Source organism: Lottia gigantea, assembly GCF_000327385.1.
Source record: "Lottia gigantea unplaced genomic scaffold LOTGIsca_26, whole genome shotgun sequence".
Taxonomy (NCBI): Eukaryota; Metazoa; Mollusca; class Gastropoda; family Lottiidae; genus Lottia; species Lottia gigantea.
In genome coordinates, this window is record NW_008708797.1 from 597,221 (window position 1) to 617,089 (window position 19,869).

A 19,869-nucleotide genomic window follows, 5' to 3' on the forward strand; every position below is an offset into this window, starting at 1 on the left:
TGGGATAACCACAAATTAAATAGAGTTACATCCCTTCGACTGCGAATGTTAAAAAAAACTTGTTAAAATATAGGTGATGCCGAATTTCCTTTTATCTCTTTTAATTATTTACATGTTTGAAGTATGTCACATCGTCAACAGACACTGATATTCAGAGTAACCCTCTGTGTTATATAAGACTACTGTCATTAGAAAGAAACGTGATTTCTTGTTGTAAATATGCTAATTTGTCTAAATTAAAAGTGTGTCTGAGATTTGCCAACCAGCATCCCCCACCACATATTCAGCTCTGTCAAAACAAATAACAGTAACTCCAAATAAGTCGTTTTGAGAAAATGTTTTAGTGAAATGGACTACTATAAATAATTAATTTTCATATAGTTCAGTATCTAATTGATCTTCTTTTACCTCCCAGGAACAGTGAAGACAGGAAGGCCAAAATCTTAGAGTTCTTAGAGTTAGATATTATATTGTGTAATAATTAATGTAGTGACTTAAATCTGTCATTGAATACAATGTAAAGAATAAAAAATTATTGGATATTTTTAGATAAACAGAACATAGTAATGCAGTAACTGTATACTATTTAAATCATTATAATCTATAACTAAGAGTTTTTGTTAATGAAAATGCCAAACATCGAAAAGATTTCTTATATGAAATTGGTCTGAATATCTGCCTCTGGTCCTTTTGAAACATCAAAGTTTTATTTTAACTGATTTCTCGCCAGCTATCAAAGACTGCATATGCAACCAAAACTCCAAGGGTCACATGTTACTAACAAAAGGAAAGTAGCGGTGATGAATATAGGCAGATATTTCGGAGTACCTCTATCTTATTTTATGTCATTGTGAGAGAAAAGCAGTAAGCCAGTCAAGTATATGGTATCAGATTTATCTCAGAAATGGCATAAAAATACTTCTTGTCTTGACAGATTTTTTTGTTAAATTTCAAGATCCAAGTTTTCATTTGTCCTTAGTAGTTATGAACTTAAAGATGGGTTTCCTTATTTTTTAGTGTCAAATTAAGCAAACTATTTGATTAATGGGTATTTCTAATGAGTTATCATGTATAGATCATTATGTTTTCATATTGCATGTAAATTAAGAGTTTTAGCCAATCGTATATCGTATGTCCATGTATGAACAGTCTGGATAAACAAATAAAGTCTTTTTGACCTTTCTTGATCGGTCACTCATTTGAATTCTGTTGGTAATTCTCTTCTAATTTAGCTAATTATGAATTGATTATGGACATGTAAGACAAGCAGGTATTTTTCCAAGTCATTAGAACACCTCTACTTTCTATTCATGTAAGTATTAGCATTTTCATTTTCATAAATGAAAATAAGGGAACCCATCTTTAAAAATCAAATAGTGTTTTTCCTTAGCTAGATAAATGTCCGAAGAATTTGATTTCAGTTTTCTGTGTGAGAAAAAATAAATTTGATAGATTGAAAGATAAAGTGAATGAAGGTCAATGGTCAAGTTTCTGGTGCAACAATACCCATAATGATTGTCAATAATGTGAAATATTGTGTTTTACAGGTTAAATGTGTGATTGATAAGCCTTTGAACTAACTCAGCATGGACGCAACACACTTGGCCCGCCTACGTGAAGAACAAGACAAGGCTATAGTTGAGACTGATGAGAGAATTACACAATGGTTAGTTCAAATCTGTACAAGTTTCCAACAGTGTTCAAATTACACAATATAAAACATTGGATGACTGCAGGCTAACCTTAAAGCCACAATTAAAGTTGTCGCTCATCTAACTTCAATTCTAAAACTCATTTACGACTAGTTTATTGTCAATTTCCTTTCATTCGGATTTCTATGTCTCATCTGACTTTTGACAATTATATTTTGAAATTGAAGTATTATCTCCTTAAATGTAAAAGGAGCCATTGCAGTGCACCATCAAATGAAAGAGGATATTTCCCAGTAGAATCAGTTTACAGATTTATTGTTATTTCTACTGCTTTAGAGCATTTGAACAATACAAAGTTATGTTTTCTCTATAATTTTTCAATCAATAATAATAATAGTAAATTGAATACATTATTCAGATGAAATGACTGGTGGTAATTTCTCATATATCAGTTTTATTTCCAGATTTCATGAGATAACAAAATATGATAAGCATTATATAACAAGTTATATGAGCAAGTTCAGTAATTGTTTTACTGAAATCTCATTCTTTCACATGCTTTCAATGATGATAGTTTTGATATCTTGTAAATAGGAATGTGGTTGTAATTCAAATCATCTCAATACAATATCTTTGATAAACTAATAATCATCATTTTTTATCAACCCATAAATAGGAGGATATGATATCATCACCCATGTCAGTCTATCTAACTTTATGACAACAATTTCTTGTAAGAGCTCCAGAATGCACAATTCTTGATGATTTATATCACTCAAGGATGTTTGAAGTGAGCTTTTTGTTCTTTCAAACTTGTGGTGCCTAAGAACTTAACTATCACTGGCATTATCACAATAATATTTGTAATCTTGATAAGGTTTTCTTTCGGAACAAGAACCACAGACATCACATGGGATATATGAATTGTGCAATAAAAAGTTAGAAGTGTCTTTGATACGCATTAATGATCTCTAAAAAAAACTGTTTCGAAACCAATGAAGTAGTAGTTGTTTTTGCATGTTAGCAGGACAACAGAAACTACAATATTATACCTAACTTTAACAGTAATGATCATTTTTTCTTAAACACAAATGACCATTATATAAGAGAGTTGATTGATTAAGCACAAAAGAAACTATGAAATGGGTTCTAATTTTTCATGTCCATTTCACCTCTCATCAAAACATGAAATTAATGATCTTTTAAGGTTTAATGTTTGCCAAAATGTCAAGTGATTAGTCTAAAAGATGGTGTATTTTTAAAGAAATGTTATGAGCTGTAAAGAGATTTGATTAATCTTGGATGATTTTTCACTTTGCTTTAATCCTATTTGTTTAAAACACAAGATAAAAGACTCAAAGTGACCGTTAGGATTTGATGTCCTGTTGTGTTATGTTTTTAGAAGAATTGTAACCTTGTCTAAATTGATAACGGGTATTTTTTTTTACTGTTTTTGTTTAATGGACTATTAATCATTATTAGAAAAGTCAAGGATTACAAATAAAATATTCACTCTATTTCATTAATGATATTACACCACTCAAATATAACTGCCCTTTTTTATTGCATCATGTCTGTTTCAACTCGTGAATAAATTTTCAATATGAAAATTCAGTTTAGTATGCTCATGTTTGAAGTAGAATCTTGTAAAAAAAATTAAGATTCACCTGTTTCCTAGATAGTTGCAAAACTATAGGCCTAAAAAAGATCAATTTGACATGGAATGAAATTCAATGAATCTGGAGGATAAAGAACAAAAACCTCTAATGACCATTTTGAATTATGGTGAAAATTAACTTTGAAGAGTAGATTAACTCTAATATACATCAAGATGGTTAAAGCTGTTTTATTGTTACTTGGTATTAAATGTTATCACTACAACTAATTCGACAGAGAATACAGTATGGGTAAAGGTCTGTTTAAAATGAGATTTTATCTAGATCTTGTTGATGAAGCATTAAAAAGTCATCTCAGTCAGCCTAAAATTAAAGGCAGGTGGCTTAGGTTGCATCACTAATGGCTTCTCAAAAGATGCCTGCCTATACCCTTGATTTCTTAAATTTGTTTTAAATGTTTTATTTGACTTTGACTCTTACATTCCATTACATCACTATGCTATTTTTTTACTTTTTTTGTATGGTTTTAGGGAGGAGATGAAAAGTAGTTATGTTAGCCTCCAGGACAAGCTTAATAGTCTATCACATCAAGTCTCTCATGATGTAATGGTAAGTTAGATAACTCCACCTACCTTCCTATCAAAACACTAGTTTAATGTAACGACTCACTGCCTCTAAACAACGTAACCTGAATCAATGACAAAACTCATTTCTTACGACACTTCAAACATCCCTAATGACTTTTCTTGACTTTTCACAGTATTTCAAAAAACCATGAATTACTTTTCTCTATTGTTCCAAACTTCATTGTTATTAGTATAAGTTTCAATTATGTTGCGTCATAGATCATTAAGATAGATTTTACTTTTTGTTGATTGTAAGTTTAAGCCCTAGGGTCCTGATGAATTGCCCTACCCTCAACCCCTCATCAGGACGTGACCCCAATATCATTATTGTTTGGTTTAGTAGACCTAATTTAGTCTTAAAAAGGTAATATACAGACAATGGTCAGGAAGTTTTAAGAATGGACTGAAGATGACCACTGAAGTGAAACTATTGCTTGTGCACTCTTGGCCTTTACTTAGTCTGCATTTATATACAACACCTTCACAAAAGATCAGCGTGATTTGCATTCAGAAGTCAGCTTTTTTCCCTCCAAGATGAAAGAGTTGACACATGCACTAGATTAAGTTTTGGAAAGCTTGTAGTCATCAAATGCAGCTTATTTATTTGTTTGGTTGTATCCTTTGATTTTGAAAATAGTTTTGTTGAAAAAGACCAAACATTCAACAAACATGACAACTTAAAATATTCATGAGCTATTTTATTTTATGCGATAATCTACAAATTAATGTTTTTTTACCTTTACTTTGAAAATAGACAAATCTTGACAAACTTTATACTCAATGCCAAGAATTGTGGAGAAATTTGAAAGAAATTGCAAGATTTTAGTCATTTAAGGCAGTAGCACAGAGGGTGTGGGTTGTGGGTTGGTTTGAAATACATAATTGTGAAAAAAGACACTTTGAAAGTTTGTTCATCTTTCAAAAGGGAGACATTTTCCTCATTTGCCTCCAATTTGCTATGTACAGTCTTGTTATATGGACTATGGACATAGTCTTCATAATTTCTACATAGAGCAATTTTGTTCAGACAATTCAGAAGTGTCAACATGGTACTATGGTCTATGACATAACTATCTGATCATATTCGCTGTTTCTATGAATTCATTAGTGTCATGCTCAATAGATTCTCCATCATTTTTAACTTTTTCAATATTTTTGACAACTTCTGGAGACACTTGTGTGAATGGTCTGGTAACTCTATTGACTCTCTACAGTTGTAATGTTTTTTAAATATCCACAATACGCTTGATTTACCTGCTGTGTAATACGGAAATTAAACTAGATTAGACAGTGGATTCCTCTTATGAATTTCAATGATCTCTGAGCTCTTGTGTTTTGTCCAATAGATACACCTTATGTCTACTGGGATCCTTGGCAAATTCATTTTCCACTGCATATCATTGAATAATATTATATGTACGGTATATAAATAGATAAGCTATTTGAAAACGATGCTGATACCAAATTGATCTTACTTCAATTAAACTTGGCATTATTATTAGTAGATCAAATTCAAATATCATTTATTCCAGTTAGTTTTAATGTTTTTGTTAAACCAAGAAACTTTGTGCAAAACAGGAACAGCCATTAGATATAACCTGTGAAACGCATGTGAAACTAAGACTGATTTCAATGTATTATGCTTTTTAAGCTCTTTAACCAATATTTTATTAATTGAGAGTCACTTGTGATTTTGATGATCCATTTCTAATGGATTAGTCTATTATTAGCCCTAGGCTTGTATATTTCTGTAATTTATACCTATTGTCCAAATTAAATATCTTGATAATGATTTGCCAAATCACATTAGTTCAAAAACTCAGTGAATCTACTTCAAGACTTTGCAGATGTTGTCATTGAAAACTAGGCTTAAAAACATGTCATCCGAAAGTATTGTTCAATTTTCTGCTTTATTTACTCATTCAAGTAAGTCACCACTTTGAAATGTTTTTTAAGAAGCAAAAGTCAAATAATTAAAAGGATGTAATAGTCACTGTCTATATTTATATATTTATACAATGAGGTAATTAAGGCTTATTTGGCATGTTTGGTCAGCCATATTTATTTAAGGGGAGATAAGTGATACTTCTGCTCCCTATTTCAACATCTGCCTCCAGTTGTCTCATTATATTTATCAACTTATCTACAATAGGTATTTAGTAATTTTCTGTGTAACATAGATCACCATTGTCAACAGCTTAGTGACATACCTGTTGGCTTCTATTTGATTATGAAATTTCCATGCTTTAGTTGATGTATGTACCCTAACAATCATTTGGGACTGTTAACATTTCAAAATTATAAAGAGAGCTCCTAGAATTTAAATGGAATAATTCTTTCAGATAGTAAGAAAGTAATGTGACCAACAAATGTAACATAGAATCAGGCTTATTAATTCCTATTGAATCCTGTATTTCCCTTCCAATCTTGATTCGATTTATTGGCAATCCAGTATCACTTTCAAAAAAGCTGTCTAATCACCATTTAATCTTTTGCAGGTACCATTTGGACCATGTGCATTTATGCCTGGTAAAATAGTGCACACCAATGAGATATTAGTATTACTAGGAGATAATTGGTTTGTAGAAAGATCTGCCAAACAAGCTGCTGAAATAGCTGGAAGAAGAATTGATAGTAAGTGTAGGCACACCATCTTGTATTCTGTACAGGCGCAGTACATGTAGATTGAGAACAGACAATATCTAAATTGTTAAAAGTATAAGTTGAAGAGCTAGATGTCTTGTAGTTCTACATAGGATGTACCATTCAAGAAAAAGCATCAATCATGAGGTTGAATATTTTATTCCAAGTAAATATTGCCTGGTAACAAAAGGTTTCTGAGTAAATGTTTTGTTCATTTCCTTGCAGGTATTGAAAAATCCATAAAAGACTTAAGTGAACAGAAAAAACTTCTACAACCTAGAGTTGATATTACTTCTGAATTTCAACACTTAGCAGAGGTCAATATAAAGTTTATTACAGTTATGTCTGATTATTACTATGATAGGAAACAGCAATTGTTGCACAAACCCCATCAACTGAGTGAAAAGATTTGTATTATGGATTGCACAAGTAGTAGCAATGATAGAAAAAAGAAATTGGCAATTGGCTCTTTCAAAAAGCAGTGTTACCTGAAGAGGGAATCTCTTGTTTGGTTTAAATAAAGTCAGTTTAAGATTTATTTATGTTTAGGAAAAAGATGGAATAAAAGAAATAGTAGAAGATTATGATTCAGATGAAGATAAGAAATGGAGAGGTAGCTTACAAATTTTCAATTCTTAATTTCAATTCATAATAGACGCTCTGACTATCAAATATCTCATTGCTACCAATCATATCCAGTTTCTTAATGTTGAGAAACTTTTAACTGTTTTATACATATATATATACCTGTATTACACATGATCCAGTCTGCTTGATGCTCTTTCCAATTGTCAATTTTTTTGCTCCTATCATTTTGATTTTGCACCTTGTAGAAAAACACAAGAAAAGTGTCCAAGCTCACAGAAGAAAATTACATGAAGATAGAAAACAAAGTGAATCTAAAAGTGAGCTAAAATCTGAGCTAACAAGAGATGAGTTATGGGAAAGATTAGATGAATTGGAACAAATAGAAAACAGTAGACAAGAATTAAAAAGGTAGGTATAAACAAGCTTTGGAAAGTCTGGCTAAGTTTTATTCAACTCTTGATGACATTTCAAAGAATTAACTGAATTGTTGACATCTCTAATTGCGAAGAACCTTTTGTGATATGAGCATATTTTGTGATTAGTGACCTTTTCATATACTGGTTGCAGGAAACTCAGACTTCTGATTGAAAATTAGAATGGTGCAAATTGATGCTCCCAGTGTCCCCAATACACATACAAAATTTAGAAAACCTCTGTACAATAACTTTAAATAATGTATATGGTTCTTAACCTGCAACTTGTTCAAGATTTTATATTTGTGTTTGTGTTTGATTTATCATCTAGATTGAAGCCCGAACAACCATTTGTCCACTCACAGCCAGATTTTAAAGATGTATTTCCCAGCCAAACAACAAAATCACCTGACCAGTCCATTTCAAAATCATCAAAGAAAGCAGTTGATATTCCTCTACAAGAGACAAACAAGGACAATAAACGTCTTCCCTCTAAACGCATACAGTGGGAAGACGAAGACTCTGAGGACAATACTGATGATAGTTATGATGAAGACAGCTCGGATGATACCAGTACTTCAAATCAAAATGACTCCGAACCCAGGCATGTCAAAAGGATAACCTTCAGTCACAGTTCTCAATCTTTAAATAAACAGGTATTGAAAACTAATCCTTTACTTTTCTTCCAGATTCTTGGAAATTATGTTCCCATGTCAGTCTAACATGAAAAAAGACAACACTTTAAAAACCCCATTTGCTAGAATTGTTACAGATCCTGGTTGTCATGTTGTCATTTGATCTGAATAATATTTCCAGCATTCATAATTCAAATTATAAGAATAGAAACAATCAATTTGATTTAATTGCTATTTTCAGAATTCTAGTTCATCCAATGACATAGAGGAAGAATCTAGAGAAGGGTCTGCTGATAGACCACCTGATATTGCTAGTCCTGCTGATATCTATAAACATTTTGGTCAACTAACACAACCTAAATCAATATTAAAACAATCCTCCTGTAAGAAACAGGCTGTACGTAAAGCTAGAGAAGCTGAAATAGAGGAGAGTAGAAGTAAAAGTTCTGTCAAGAAGATGTCTGATACAGTATGTTAATTCTCTTAATCCACAATATCAAACATATATCACAGTGCTCACTCAAACTACATTAGCAGAATGTTACATAGAACTTAATCAAGACAAGGCTTATGAGCTATCATTCATCATGTCATTTGAGTATGAAACCAAGTGATCTTATCTTACTTATCAAAAGATGTACTGAGCTCATATTATTCTGCTGACATATGTTTTGGATATAAATTCCTCAGCAGGTTTAAAAATGGAGACCCTCTATGTCGGGTCCATACATGTGTACAGGTCTGGGAAAAAAATCTGGTGACATGCTTTGATAAATCTGGAGATTAGTATAAAAAATATGGAGATTTTTTAAAGAGTGTGAATTCATGAATTTTAAGCTCCAAATTGCTTTTTTTTTTTAAATTAACAAATCTGTATAGGCAAGGATGACTGGGTCTAGTCTCATGAAGTTAACATAGTCCTTGAAAATCAGCTTTTTTTATTTTTTACAGGCATTCTCTGGAGCCATATTAGAAAAGCCATCAATATCCTCTACACAATCAATAGTTAGTATGCCAAAACCAGTGAATACATCACAAAGTTCTCAGAGACCTATGTCAAAGTTCCGAGCTGCTAGACAAAAACAAAATGAAAGTTGAAAGAGTACTGTCAGGTGATCAGAATCAATAAAGAATTATAACAGTGATTATTTTTTTATATGCTTCCACATAAGCATGTGATGTATATCTGTCCACAAATTTCATTGGATGAAGCATTTGATGTTGTTGTGAAATGAAGGTTGCAAGAATCGAAACATAAAATTATGGAGTAATTCACATCCAAGTTTTTATAAACCATTGGTCTATCTGAAAATCTGAAAGTGCCTTAGAACTTCCAAATCTTAAACTGTTGATTTTGAAGAAAAAATAAACCATAAAAATTCTTCACTGAGTTTCATATTGAAATGGCCAGTTTTGGAATTCTCTTGAAAACTTGAAAGAGGGAAGCCAATCCTAGGAATTTTTTTGAGAAAATATACCTCCAGAAATGATTGCCTGATTTCAGTGGCTGGAATATACCACTAGAATATGGAGATCTCATCATGGGTAATAGTAACCACTGTTTCCTTTCCTACTATTTGTTTATAATATACCTTACAAAGTAAACATAAACAAAGTCAATGAGGTCAAGTAGCATTATTTTCATATAAAGTTCCATTAAAAAATCTATCAAAATATTTGGTATGGGTGTGATTTGATGTCAATTTGTTTAACATTGATCAAATTACAGAATATATTTTACACTTTATTTGCAAAATCTCTTAAATTTTTGGTTTAAAGAAAAATTCCTATTATAGTTATTCCAGTTCCATAAATACTTTTGAATCCACAGAAACTGTGGATATATCTATATGGTATAGGAATTTATTCAATTTTAATTAATGCTCAAACCAGCTGCTATATACAGCCTCTATAAACGCGAAACCTAAAGCTTGAATAAATCATTTGAATATTAATTTGTAGTCCTGAAATGGTTCTGTCTTTTTTTGAAATGTCCAGCAGAATGAATAAAGTTGTAAAGTAAAAGTACAAGTTGTAACTGTAACTGTTAAATCATCATCTGCTCAGTTGCTCTTAACCAGGCTGCTTTTTCTCAAAATGATCTTAGTGCTAGAATGTCCTAAGATCATAACTTCTAACACAGTTTCTAGGATGTCCTAGGGCCTAGATTAATCTTAAAATCTTTGTTTCAACCTCAGAAATGATTCCTAAAGTTGTTCACAAGTTAATGTAATTAGACTACAGTAAGCTTTTTAAATGGCAGGTTATTAGCTAATAAAAGACATTATTATGGAGACTTTAGGATGTCATTATGTCATTTTAATTACACCAGGAAGTTTTTCACACTTTCATGCATATTTTAACATGGAATAATGACCCCCTTCCTTTTAATCAGATGCTCACAGTTATGTCACCTATCCTGAAAATTTCATCAAATTGGAAACAGAGGTGCTGTGTAAATTGGTTAACAAGAGTTTAATGTTAGGGCTGTATATCACATCTCAGGCTATCTCTTTGAAACTTGAGCTATAGTGTATTACATCATCATATATCATGAGAAGGCAGGGGAGGCTGAATTTGATGAATTTTGCAACACACTTTTATAATTTAGTAGATAAGAATCCATAACTTGAAATGCTTAGTTACCTTTTACTATCTTTTAATATTCAGGGGTATTTACTTTGTCCCTGGACCCATGTTGGGAGTGTCAGACTAGTAGGCATTGTGTATAAGAGATTTATAACATGGTGAATATATGAGCCAATATTGTATTCATTATTACATCTATATATTTAGTATAGGAAGATTTATGCTTTGTTGTTATCTAAGAATTGTGTCATTGAGTCTCAATTTGACATTGACACCTGACAATCATGAAACTGAAAAGTCTGATGATAAACTATCAAGTATGTTTTAGTGAAAAATAGTACCAATGTTACATTTAGTTCAGCCATAGTTTGACATTAGGTGTTTTAGAAAAATGTGCATACCTTGGTAGCAAATAGCAACAGAGTGAACATATCTCTCTCGGAGCTATATTCATCAAAGAATTTGTTGTTAATGGTTCAAAATTAAAAGTATTTTTATGACTTGTGCAATTGAAGCACATTTCTTTCAAAAATACTGTAAGTTTGAAGTATGATCAAAGATTGAAGATGAGGACTTCTCCTCAGCAGTTAGTTTTGACTTGAGTCAACAGAAAAAAAAGATTCTGGAAATTGTAGATGGTTAGATTTTGCACCAATTATAGTTAAAGTTACATTTAAATCAATGGAGTATGGGGTGGGGTTTACAATTTCATAGCTAGGGTACTGTGGAGGGAAAGAAGAAAGGGTCCCTTCAAAGGGGCTTACATAACAAACATGTCCCCTAAGGTCACATAATTGACAGGTAGTTGGGACCAATGAAATGTGAGACATAATTGATTACTGATGAATTTCAATCAAACCCAAAATGGCGGACAACTATTCACCTGCTTTCATTTTGTTTTGTGAAATGTTACATTCTCATTGGTGAAATAAATGAATATGAAAATTTCACCAATTCTGCCCTCCAATGTTCTGATAAAGTGCCTATAACATCTCAAATTTGTTCACAATTCTTATAGTTTGAATTTATGTAGATGGTGATGCTAAAAGAAAGGAATGTCACTATGCCAGCTAAAAATACCATGGCATTTTAAAAGTTTTAGGCCCATCAATGCAATATTTCATCCATCGAACACTATTAGGCATTGCCAGTTATCCATTATTCTAATATATCAGAGTAAGAAAAGAGTCTGTTGTAAAACATATTATTGCTATAGTCAGCTTCAGTATTTAATGCATTCTGACTCAGGGTGGTTTATTTATATTGTGGAAGCTTATGCAGTGGCGGCGCCAGCCTTCCGAGACTGAGAAATTGGGTGGCTGAATTCAAATTTTGTCTACCCTGTGGTGGTGTCATAGTCACACGTTTCTCATAGCGTGTCTTAGGGGGTTCTCTCAAGAAAAACCACTTTTTTGCACCCCTTGTGCCCCAACCCGCGCCACCATTGAGCTTTTGCAGCAAGAAATATATATGATGACACTAAGACGTGAACTGTGTTTCCACTGAGCAAATTGCCGAAAACTAAAAACCTCTATTTTCTTAGTAGGACAATTTATTGGGGGCTTAAAGCTAGCTTTTACTTAACCAGTGGAAACACAAAAAGCCATTAAACATAGTTGTAAATAATGTGCGACTTTGTGATCAAGGCTAAACTCACTGTAAAATGCAAAGCTTAGAGCTAAGAGCTTAGAGCTAGCTTTACTTTACAATACTTAGTGGAAACACTGTTGTGGTGAAGACATTTGAAGATGTAGAGATTAAGTCTGGTGCTAAATGTCTACAATGTGAGTTATGTCTTCAGTTATGGTGTGTCTGATGATGTGAGCAGAAGATATATTCTCACTTCACATGTCATGCCTATAATCTGGTTATGTCAACTCTATTTAGAATTAACACTTAGAACTACCAAATTTCAGCACAGCATTACAGTTTCTGAAAAATATCCACAGTTTTAAATTAAAACTTTTAACAGAATGTTTTTGTATGTGAAATCATTCAAAATTGTTACTGAAAAGGATTTCCATCAGCTTGTGTTAACTGCAATAATACAGACTTATCCATGTACAATGAAACCCAGGGGAAATATCACCTTTGATTGTAAACTGAAATAATACTGCAATGTGGACACTATAAAATGCTTTATTTTACTATGTTGTAAATTTGGCTATAATAATATGTTATATGGTAGATATATAGTCCCTAAACACTAGTGAACAGCACCTATAGGGAATATACCCCTATCTTTACCTTACTTTTACTTGTGTTATGGTTTACTAGTAAGCAATTAAAAACTTTCATTAGTACAACATTAGCCACCTTTGATGTCATAGTGTTCAATAGACATTTATCTTCTTAATTCCTTTACAAAATAATTAAAATCTGATAAGATCTTTACCTCAGACTGTGCTGGGAATTCTTAAAAGATTTGGTTAGATGGATTAAATTCTGGCATATTTTTGAAAGCCACTGCACACAAGATGCATTGCAAATTCAAAATGTTGACATGTTATTGCTAATCATGACTGTTTCACAATTTGCGATTAGGTGTATGGATTCGGTTTAATGCTACAAAGTGCTGTTCTCTTTGCATGGTCAAATGAATTGACAAATTAGATGCTGCGAAACAATATTCTAATGTTTAGTCTTGTAAGCATCTCAAAATCATGTTGTCAACTTAACAATATTTCACTTCTTGAATAGACAATTTTATAATCCATTTCAAATAGCCCTACTTTGGCAACGGTGATGCACTATATAAATAATTTATATAAATTGAAACCTAAGTCTATGACAAGTTTAAGCAGAGGAAACTTGTTTGACCAGTAAAATGTGAGATTTATATCCAAAATCCCTCTTTAAAGTCAGACACCTATCATTCTGTAGAATTAATCAGAGATGTGAATAGTGTAAAGTGTTATCAAACTGATTTAATATTATGTAACTAAGTAGATTTTCAATCTTTCTTGTCTTGCCATTAACTTATAGTTTTGAAGGGTGAAGATTTCAACATAGATGTCTACCTTGACTTTACAACCTGTAAGAAACAAAGACTCTATGACCATTGTCTTCCTAAATCTTGGCACCTACAAACCCTTATTAAAATTTCCACAGTACATTGTTGGGTGTAGACATCATTATCTATATTTTTAAAACCCTTTCTTTAGTTTAAGAGTTTTTTTGTGGTTTAGTTGTTGTGGATGTGATGTAACAGGGGTTTATGTTAATTAGTTTCAAATACAGCTTATATCATTTCTTGTCCCATCATTTTAAGGGTTTCTTTGTCCATCAAAAACTGATCCCAGATGAATTGCCTATCTCCTTCCGCTGTAACCTTTTCAATTTTAAACAACCTAATTCAACAGTATGCAAATCTATGTTTTTCTTCACTTCCACCATGTATAATAAAAGAATACTCTTGAGGACTAATTTGTTTTTCTCACATTTTTCATGTTAATTTTGGACAAAGGTCACCTTTGAACTGTGAATAATTTGTCAATGATCAGTTCTTGTTAATGCTTTATTGAGAGCTACTGCACAAATTCTTTCTTATGATTTTTCTTCTCATTAGCTGTAAATGAAATTTTATTATTTGAGAGTCATCCCAAAAGTCTAGGTGCTTGTTATTATATGAGTTAGTGTCAACTCTTACAACTCTTAGTGTACAACAGATTTGCAACGTTATTTATATTCTGTTTAAAGATTTTTCCAAGAAAACCAAATAGGAATAGGGGAGATATTTCTTGACAAATTTTATTATCTTACCTTGCCATTTTAAGCTTAAGAGAATTTTCACAATTTATTATCCAGTAAGATTATCATGATTTGTAAGGAGATTAAAGATTATTGAGATTAAGACTATATATTAAGAGCGAGATCAAGTCCCTTGACACTGTTTGTTTGTTTAATTATTGAACTTACTACAGATGGTGAACATTGTTTGGTGTTGGTGCTTGAAAATAACTTAATACACCAATAGAAAGTTAGTTTATACACAGGAACATTTGAAACTGTTATGGGATAAAGTTCCTCTCATGACATATTTTTTGCTTTCCTGACATCAATTAGATGACTCCTTTCTGATGATGAAAAGTTTTTCTACCATTAACTTTTTAATATTTTACTGTTTAAAAATGGGAAATGACTGAAGATCAACTTAAATATCTTGGAATTTGCTCTGAAGCTTTGGAAAGATATTATTTCTATCTTTTAAATGATTGATAAAAGCCAAACCCAGACAAAAGACACTCTATAAAGTCAGTAAGGTTGTACATTAGCCCCCATCCCCCTCACCCCCACACATTAGTATATCAGAATTTCAGTTTGAATAGTTTCAACAATATGAAGACAATGTACATTTATTTCAAGCCACCATTTTACATTTTAAAATGACATGCAAAATACAACTGCAAGTCAAATTCTTAGATTATACCTGACACATAATAAAGCCAGATAGAAAAATAAATAGGACAAGCAAATCATAATGGCTGTAATTTATTTACACAAAAAACACATTCTTCATCTCAAGGATATTTTCTAAATGGCAATCTTTTTCCCACAGTTGATCACATAGCTGTAGAAAATAGAGCGAAAAAAGGCAAATAAATTAAGAGTCATTGATGCAGAAAACAATTGAACTATGGGTGAAAGCAAGAGAGTCAGTCCAATCTCTGACATACAGTTATATTAAATACCCCTAGCTTTAAAAACCTTCAATTGATTGTGATGCTTGGTTAGAGAGGGTAAAAAGAGAGATGTAGGGTGATTTCTAACCTTTCTTTTCACCAGACACAAATATTTTTACAGTTCTGCCCCCAAATTACAAAACAGACAGGATCTCTTTATTATGAAAACCCCTAATTTGAAGATCTGACACTTTTCACTTCTGCTAAATTTGACTTCTGCGACTTTCTCAGGCTAATTATATGTTAGCAGTTTGAATGAAATTGAAATGAATAAATTATATGATATTACATCATGTTATATGATATGATAATTCCAATGAGATTGGTTATATTATTACAAGAGTTAGTAAGAATTAAGGATTGTATACCAAAAATAACATTGGTACCTATTGACTATATGTAATACTAGCTGGACTATTCTACACCTCACAACTACTAAATTAACTACCAAAATAGACAAGTTCATTATTAAATTAATGACAAACTGGCAACCTGTAGGTTAGTTAACCCAACTGGACTTCTTGGGAGGCCTTGCCTGGAAAGGAAATTTAAGACTAGAAATAAAGATGGATTAAAGAAAATGAATAAAAAGAGATTGTTATGGTACATGTATGTATATGTAGTGAAATTAAGTTCTTATTGGTTAGAAAGCGTCATACTCTATATAATATCCTTATTTAAATCAGATATTTTGTCTTAAGAATCCCAAGATTTTGCCAGGCAGGATAAAGAAAAGCCCTATTGCTCTTTACATGATAGGTCAAAAGAAATACTCAAGATTTTGATGATCACAATATTCATTAGACTTTATTTATTTTGATTGAAAGCTTTTATTTTTACCTCTCAAAACACAGTAAATTAAACTGTCATTCTGGTGTGCTGGTATATCCTGTGGGCAACCACTGCCTAAAGTTAGATGATTAACATTGCTTGATTCAATTGCATAGTCTGAAAGATCATCTTGAGACATATAAATTAATTTCTATTATGTAGCATTTTGGTCTGTTTTTCAATCTCAAATTCCATCATCAGCTTGTTAATATGGGGTCTTATCTTGTCTAAATATTCTAATGAAGTAGGGAAGCATAACAAACAGTGCATTATCATATTAAAATCTACATATACTTAGAAATTGATACAATCCTGTCAACACCCTTATAGATTGTGTTATTATCATTCTTACAACATATTATATATCTGTTATAAACATAACCCTGATTACTGCAGTCTTTTAGGATGTTGACAAGACCAAGTCTAAAAGTTACTTTTTGTTATTTAAGTAGGTGATAAGTCTTAAACAATATATACTTATTGTTTTAGATATTTTAAGATATCAGTGTTAAGCCTAGAATTAAGATAATTCAGATAATAGATCCAGGAATCATGACTTATTTCTGTCAAGAACTGAAATGATCATATAGGAAGTTAAATAAAATGGAAGATATTGCTGAAAAATCATTTGATTTAAGAAATGTTTATTGAATAGATAAAAGATCTTCAAAGAGAATGAATTCAGTCAAATCAACAATTCAACTTAGAAATAAGTCTTCCAGGGCAGATTTTCTTCAATATCTTTACCCAGTGCTTATTACTAGGGCTTATTAACAAAAACTAGTACACTTGGTAGAAGTTCAACAAGATTTATTGAAACTTGGACCACAAATTTGGCCATTGAGCTGTGAATTTTTGTAAAAATTTTGTACTTTGAGAATTATGAACCATCATATACCTTTCCCCCTTTAGCCATTCAATATTTATTTGCATCCTACGGGCCTTTCTGCTGACAAGTTTTAAGATATGAGCAAATTACTATGTTAAAATAATCCTTTTATCTGAAAAGTGAAAGCAAGCAAGTTCTAAATGATAATTTATATATAACTACTGACACTAATTTTCATAGTTTAGTGAAAGAAATAACACTTTTTAATCCAAACATCAAAACTCGGATAGCAGTGGTATATTATCATTTCACCCCTAGATCTTCAACATTTCTTGAATAGCAATTTAGAGTTTAGTTCTCAGGGGGTTGATAACAAAGTTAGGGTGAAACTCTAATGCCCATTGTCCAGTGAGATTGACCACTACTGACCAATGTGGTTAAAGAGAATTTAATCACTAGTTTTTATATTGAAGACTGTGATAATAAAACCTTAGGGGAGATGTTAGGAGATAGAATCTTCTAGATGTTCAACCAACTGGCTTGACTTTATCAATACCTCAGGGGATCACAATAAAGAGGAAGGATATGCCAAAAATATACACAAAAAACCTTCATTGGGTCTTTCATTTTAAATTTTGTAGGGTAAATTGAGATAAGTTCTAAGTTATCTTAAAACAATTTTAAGATCTATGAAAATTTTAAGGCATTAAAAAGAAGTATTTTAGTCCTCAGATGTTATTATAATTTGAAATAACTGAAAGATCATATACAGAATATCTTGTTAGAAGAACTCATGTTTAGATCTCAATAATATATTTCAGAACAGAAAATGGTTCTTAACAATATTCATTAAAAAAAAAATACTGCCAGAGTTGAACTGAATATTGACTTTAAATCAGCTCATGTTTCAGTGAAAAGAAATTAAAACTCTCAATTTTGTTCTTATTTCCTTCCATTTTCAATTTTGGTTACAATCTAGATAGATGTGTGAAGAACTCTCCAACCACTGGTATGAGTTCCTCTGAGTACCACATAATTGCCATGTTATAATAAGCAATAGATTACAAAATTGTTATCTAAAAAATATCTTGTTTTTGTGGAAGCCCCTCAATACTCTACTGTATAAAGTACTTTTATCATAGGCAACAACTATATTGTGACATTGAAAAGACTTTCTTATAATGGATACAGTCTTCCATATTAGCAGATCATACAAAATGCAGAGTGTTAATATTGAGAAGCCATACATGCTTTGCCAGGTCATTTGTCTTTTCACATGATAAAACTAGGTTTATTTTCTCTGAACAATAACAGAATTCCTTTTGTTAAATCACCTTCAGAAATTGAGCTATCAATATAAACTTTTCAGTCAAATAACCTTTCCTAATGTGCAAGTGACAATTACCTTTTCCTCCAAACATCGAAATCAGCATTTTGTTTCTTCCAGGCATATAAACAATCACCTTGTAAAATAAATGGCACAACTACCCAAGAGTATACAGCCAGACAAGGACATTTACACACACTTTGACTGTTTGGGCAATGTTATTGGCAATTGTTCAATCTAATGTGTCCATTTCCACTTGAAGTGAGCTTTATTTTATTTGCTCTTCGAGACTTTTTCTTTAATTTTTTGTCAGTTAGATCAGGAGCCTTATTCTTGAAAACTTAGTTTTGACCCCAAATTTTAAGAAATACAGTTATCTGATTGGATAGTACATGTACTAACTTTAAAATCAATTTGAAGAATTGATCAATTCTAAAGATCGGAGCACCAAAATCATCTGAATTAGGTTTTCAAAAATTAAGGCCCATGGCACATAATAAAAGAACATTATTTATAAATTTGATTTTTAATTCATTATATATTACATTTTTTTTTTGCATAAAAAACATAGTAAAAATAACTAATTTTCCCCCAAAATTGTTTTGGATTCGACTTCTCAATTATAACAAAATGCTAACAATAATGATGTTCAGGGCTAGCTTTACACACTAAACTGAAACTTTGAACATCAAAAAGAATTTAACAATCATATAAAAATAGTCCTATTTTAGTAATAACCTAAAAAACTAAGAATGCCATAATATGGGCAGTGTTTTTGGCAGTATTAGAATATTTGGAGTGTTACTGGCAGTGTTTTTGCCTTTTGTTGAGTAAAGTTAATCATCAATAACTCAATCTTAAAGTTAATGTCATTCAATTAGTTAATACCTTACACACATTTTTATATCACATTTATATTAGGTAGGAATGAAGCTTTGACTAGTTAAAAAAAAAAAAATGTCAAATTCAGAGCATTAGATGTTTATAAAATACTAATTTATTTCAAATTACTAGAGTAAATTTAGTTGTGATAAAAATAAATTCATGTTTTTATCAATTGGACTGAGGTAAAGGCTCTATCTAAACAGATCTAATATTACTACAGAAAGAAATCTAAATCTAAGTTTTAAATACAATTAGGATTTTTTTGTACATTTTAAATTAAATTATCACAAGAAAATATAAATAATGAGATAATATAATTAAAGAATGCTAAAATACAGAGATTTCTTTCACAAGAAACGCAACAATTTGGTTTGGAATTATCAAAAAATGATAACCAAAATAAATATTTGTTATACATGTCAGATTTTGAATTAAGTGTAAGATTTGGTATGTAGTATCTGTAAAGATAATTTTGTTACCCTAGCAAAACAGATATGATGTAGACGGTGATAATAATTAATTGTTGCATTTCTTCTCCAATAAATAAATGATA

At 31.3% G+C, this 19,869-nt stretch overlaps 1 protein-coding gene across 1 annotated transcript; it reads left to right on the top strand.

Annotated features, from left to right (window-relative positions):
* Positions 1 to 77: 77 nt before the first annotated feature.
* Positions 78 to 9,556, top strand: LOTGIDRAFT_232137 (hypothetical protein). Its single transcript, XM_009055950.1, has 10 exons — positions 78 to 213; positions 1,548 to 1,666; positions 3,799 to 3,877; positions 6,393 to 6,528; positions 6,763 to 6,854; positions 7,087 to 7,150; positions 7,371 to 7,533; positions 7,870 to 8,194; positions 8,415 to 8,642; positions 9,125 to 9,556. Exons 2-10 carry the CDS (start codon positions 1,587 to 1,589, stop codon positions 9,269 to 9,271), a joined length of 1,314 nt encoding a protein of 437 aa, XP_009054198.1. The 5' UTR covers positions 78 to 213; positions 1,548 to 1,586; the 3' UTR covers positions 9,272 to 9,556.
* Positions 9,557 to 19,869: the final 10,313 nt, after the last annotated feature.

Coding starts and splice junctions, on each gene's coding strand:
- LOTGIDRAFT_232137 (XM_009055950.1), top strand. CDS start 1,587: ATGGACGCAACACACTTGGCCCGCCTACGTGAAGAACAAGACAAGGCT. Junction 7,534..7,869: donor AGTAGACAAGAATTAAAAAG/GTAGGTATAAAC, acceptor TTTATCATCTAG/ATTGAAGCCCGAACAACCAT. Junction 8,643..9,124: donor TCAAGAAGATGTCTGATACA/GTATGTTAATTC, acceptor TATTTTTTACAG/GCATTCTCTGGAGCCATATT.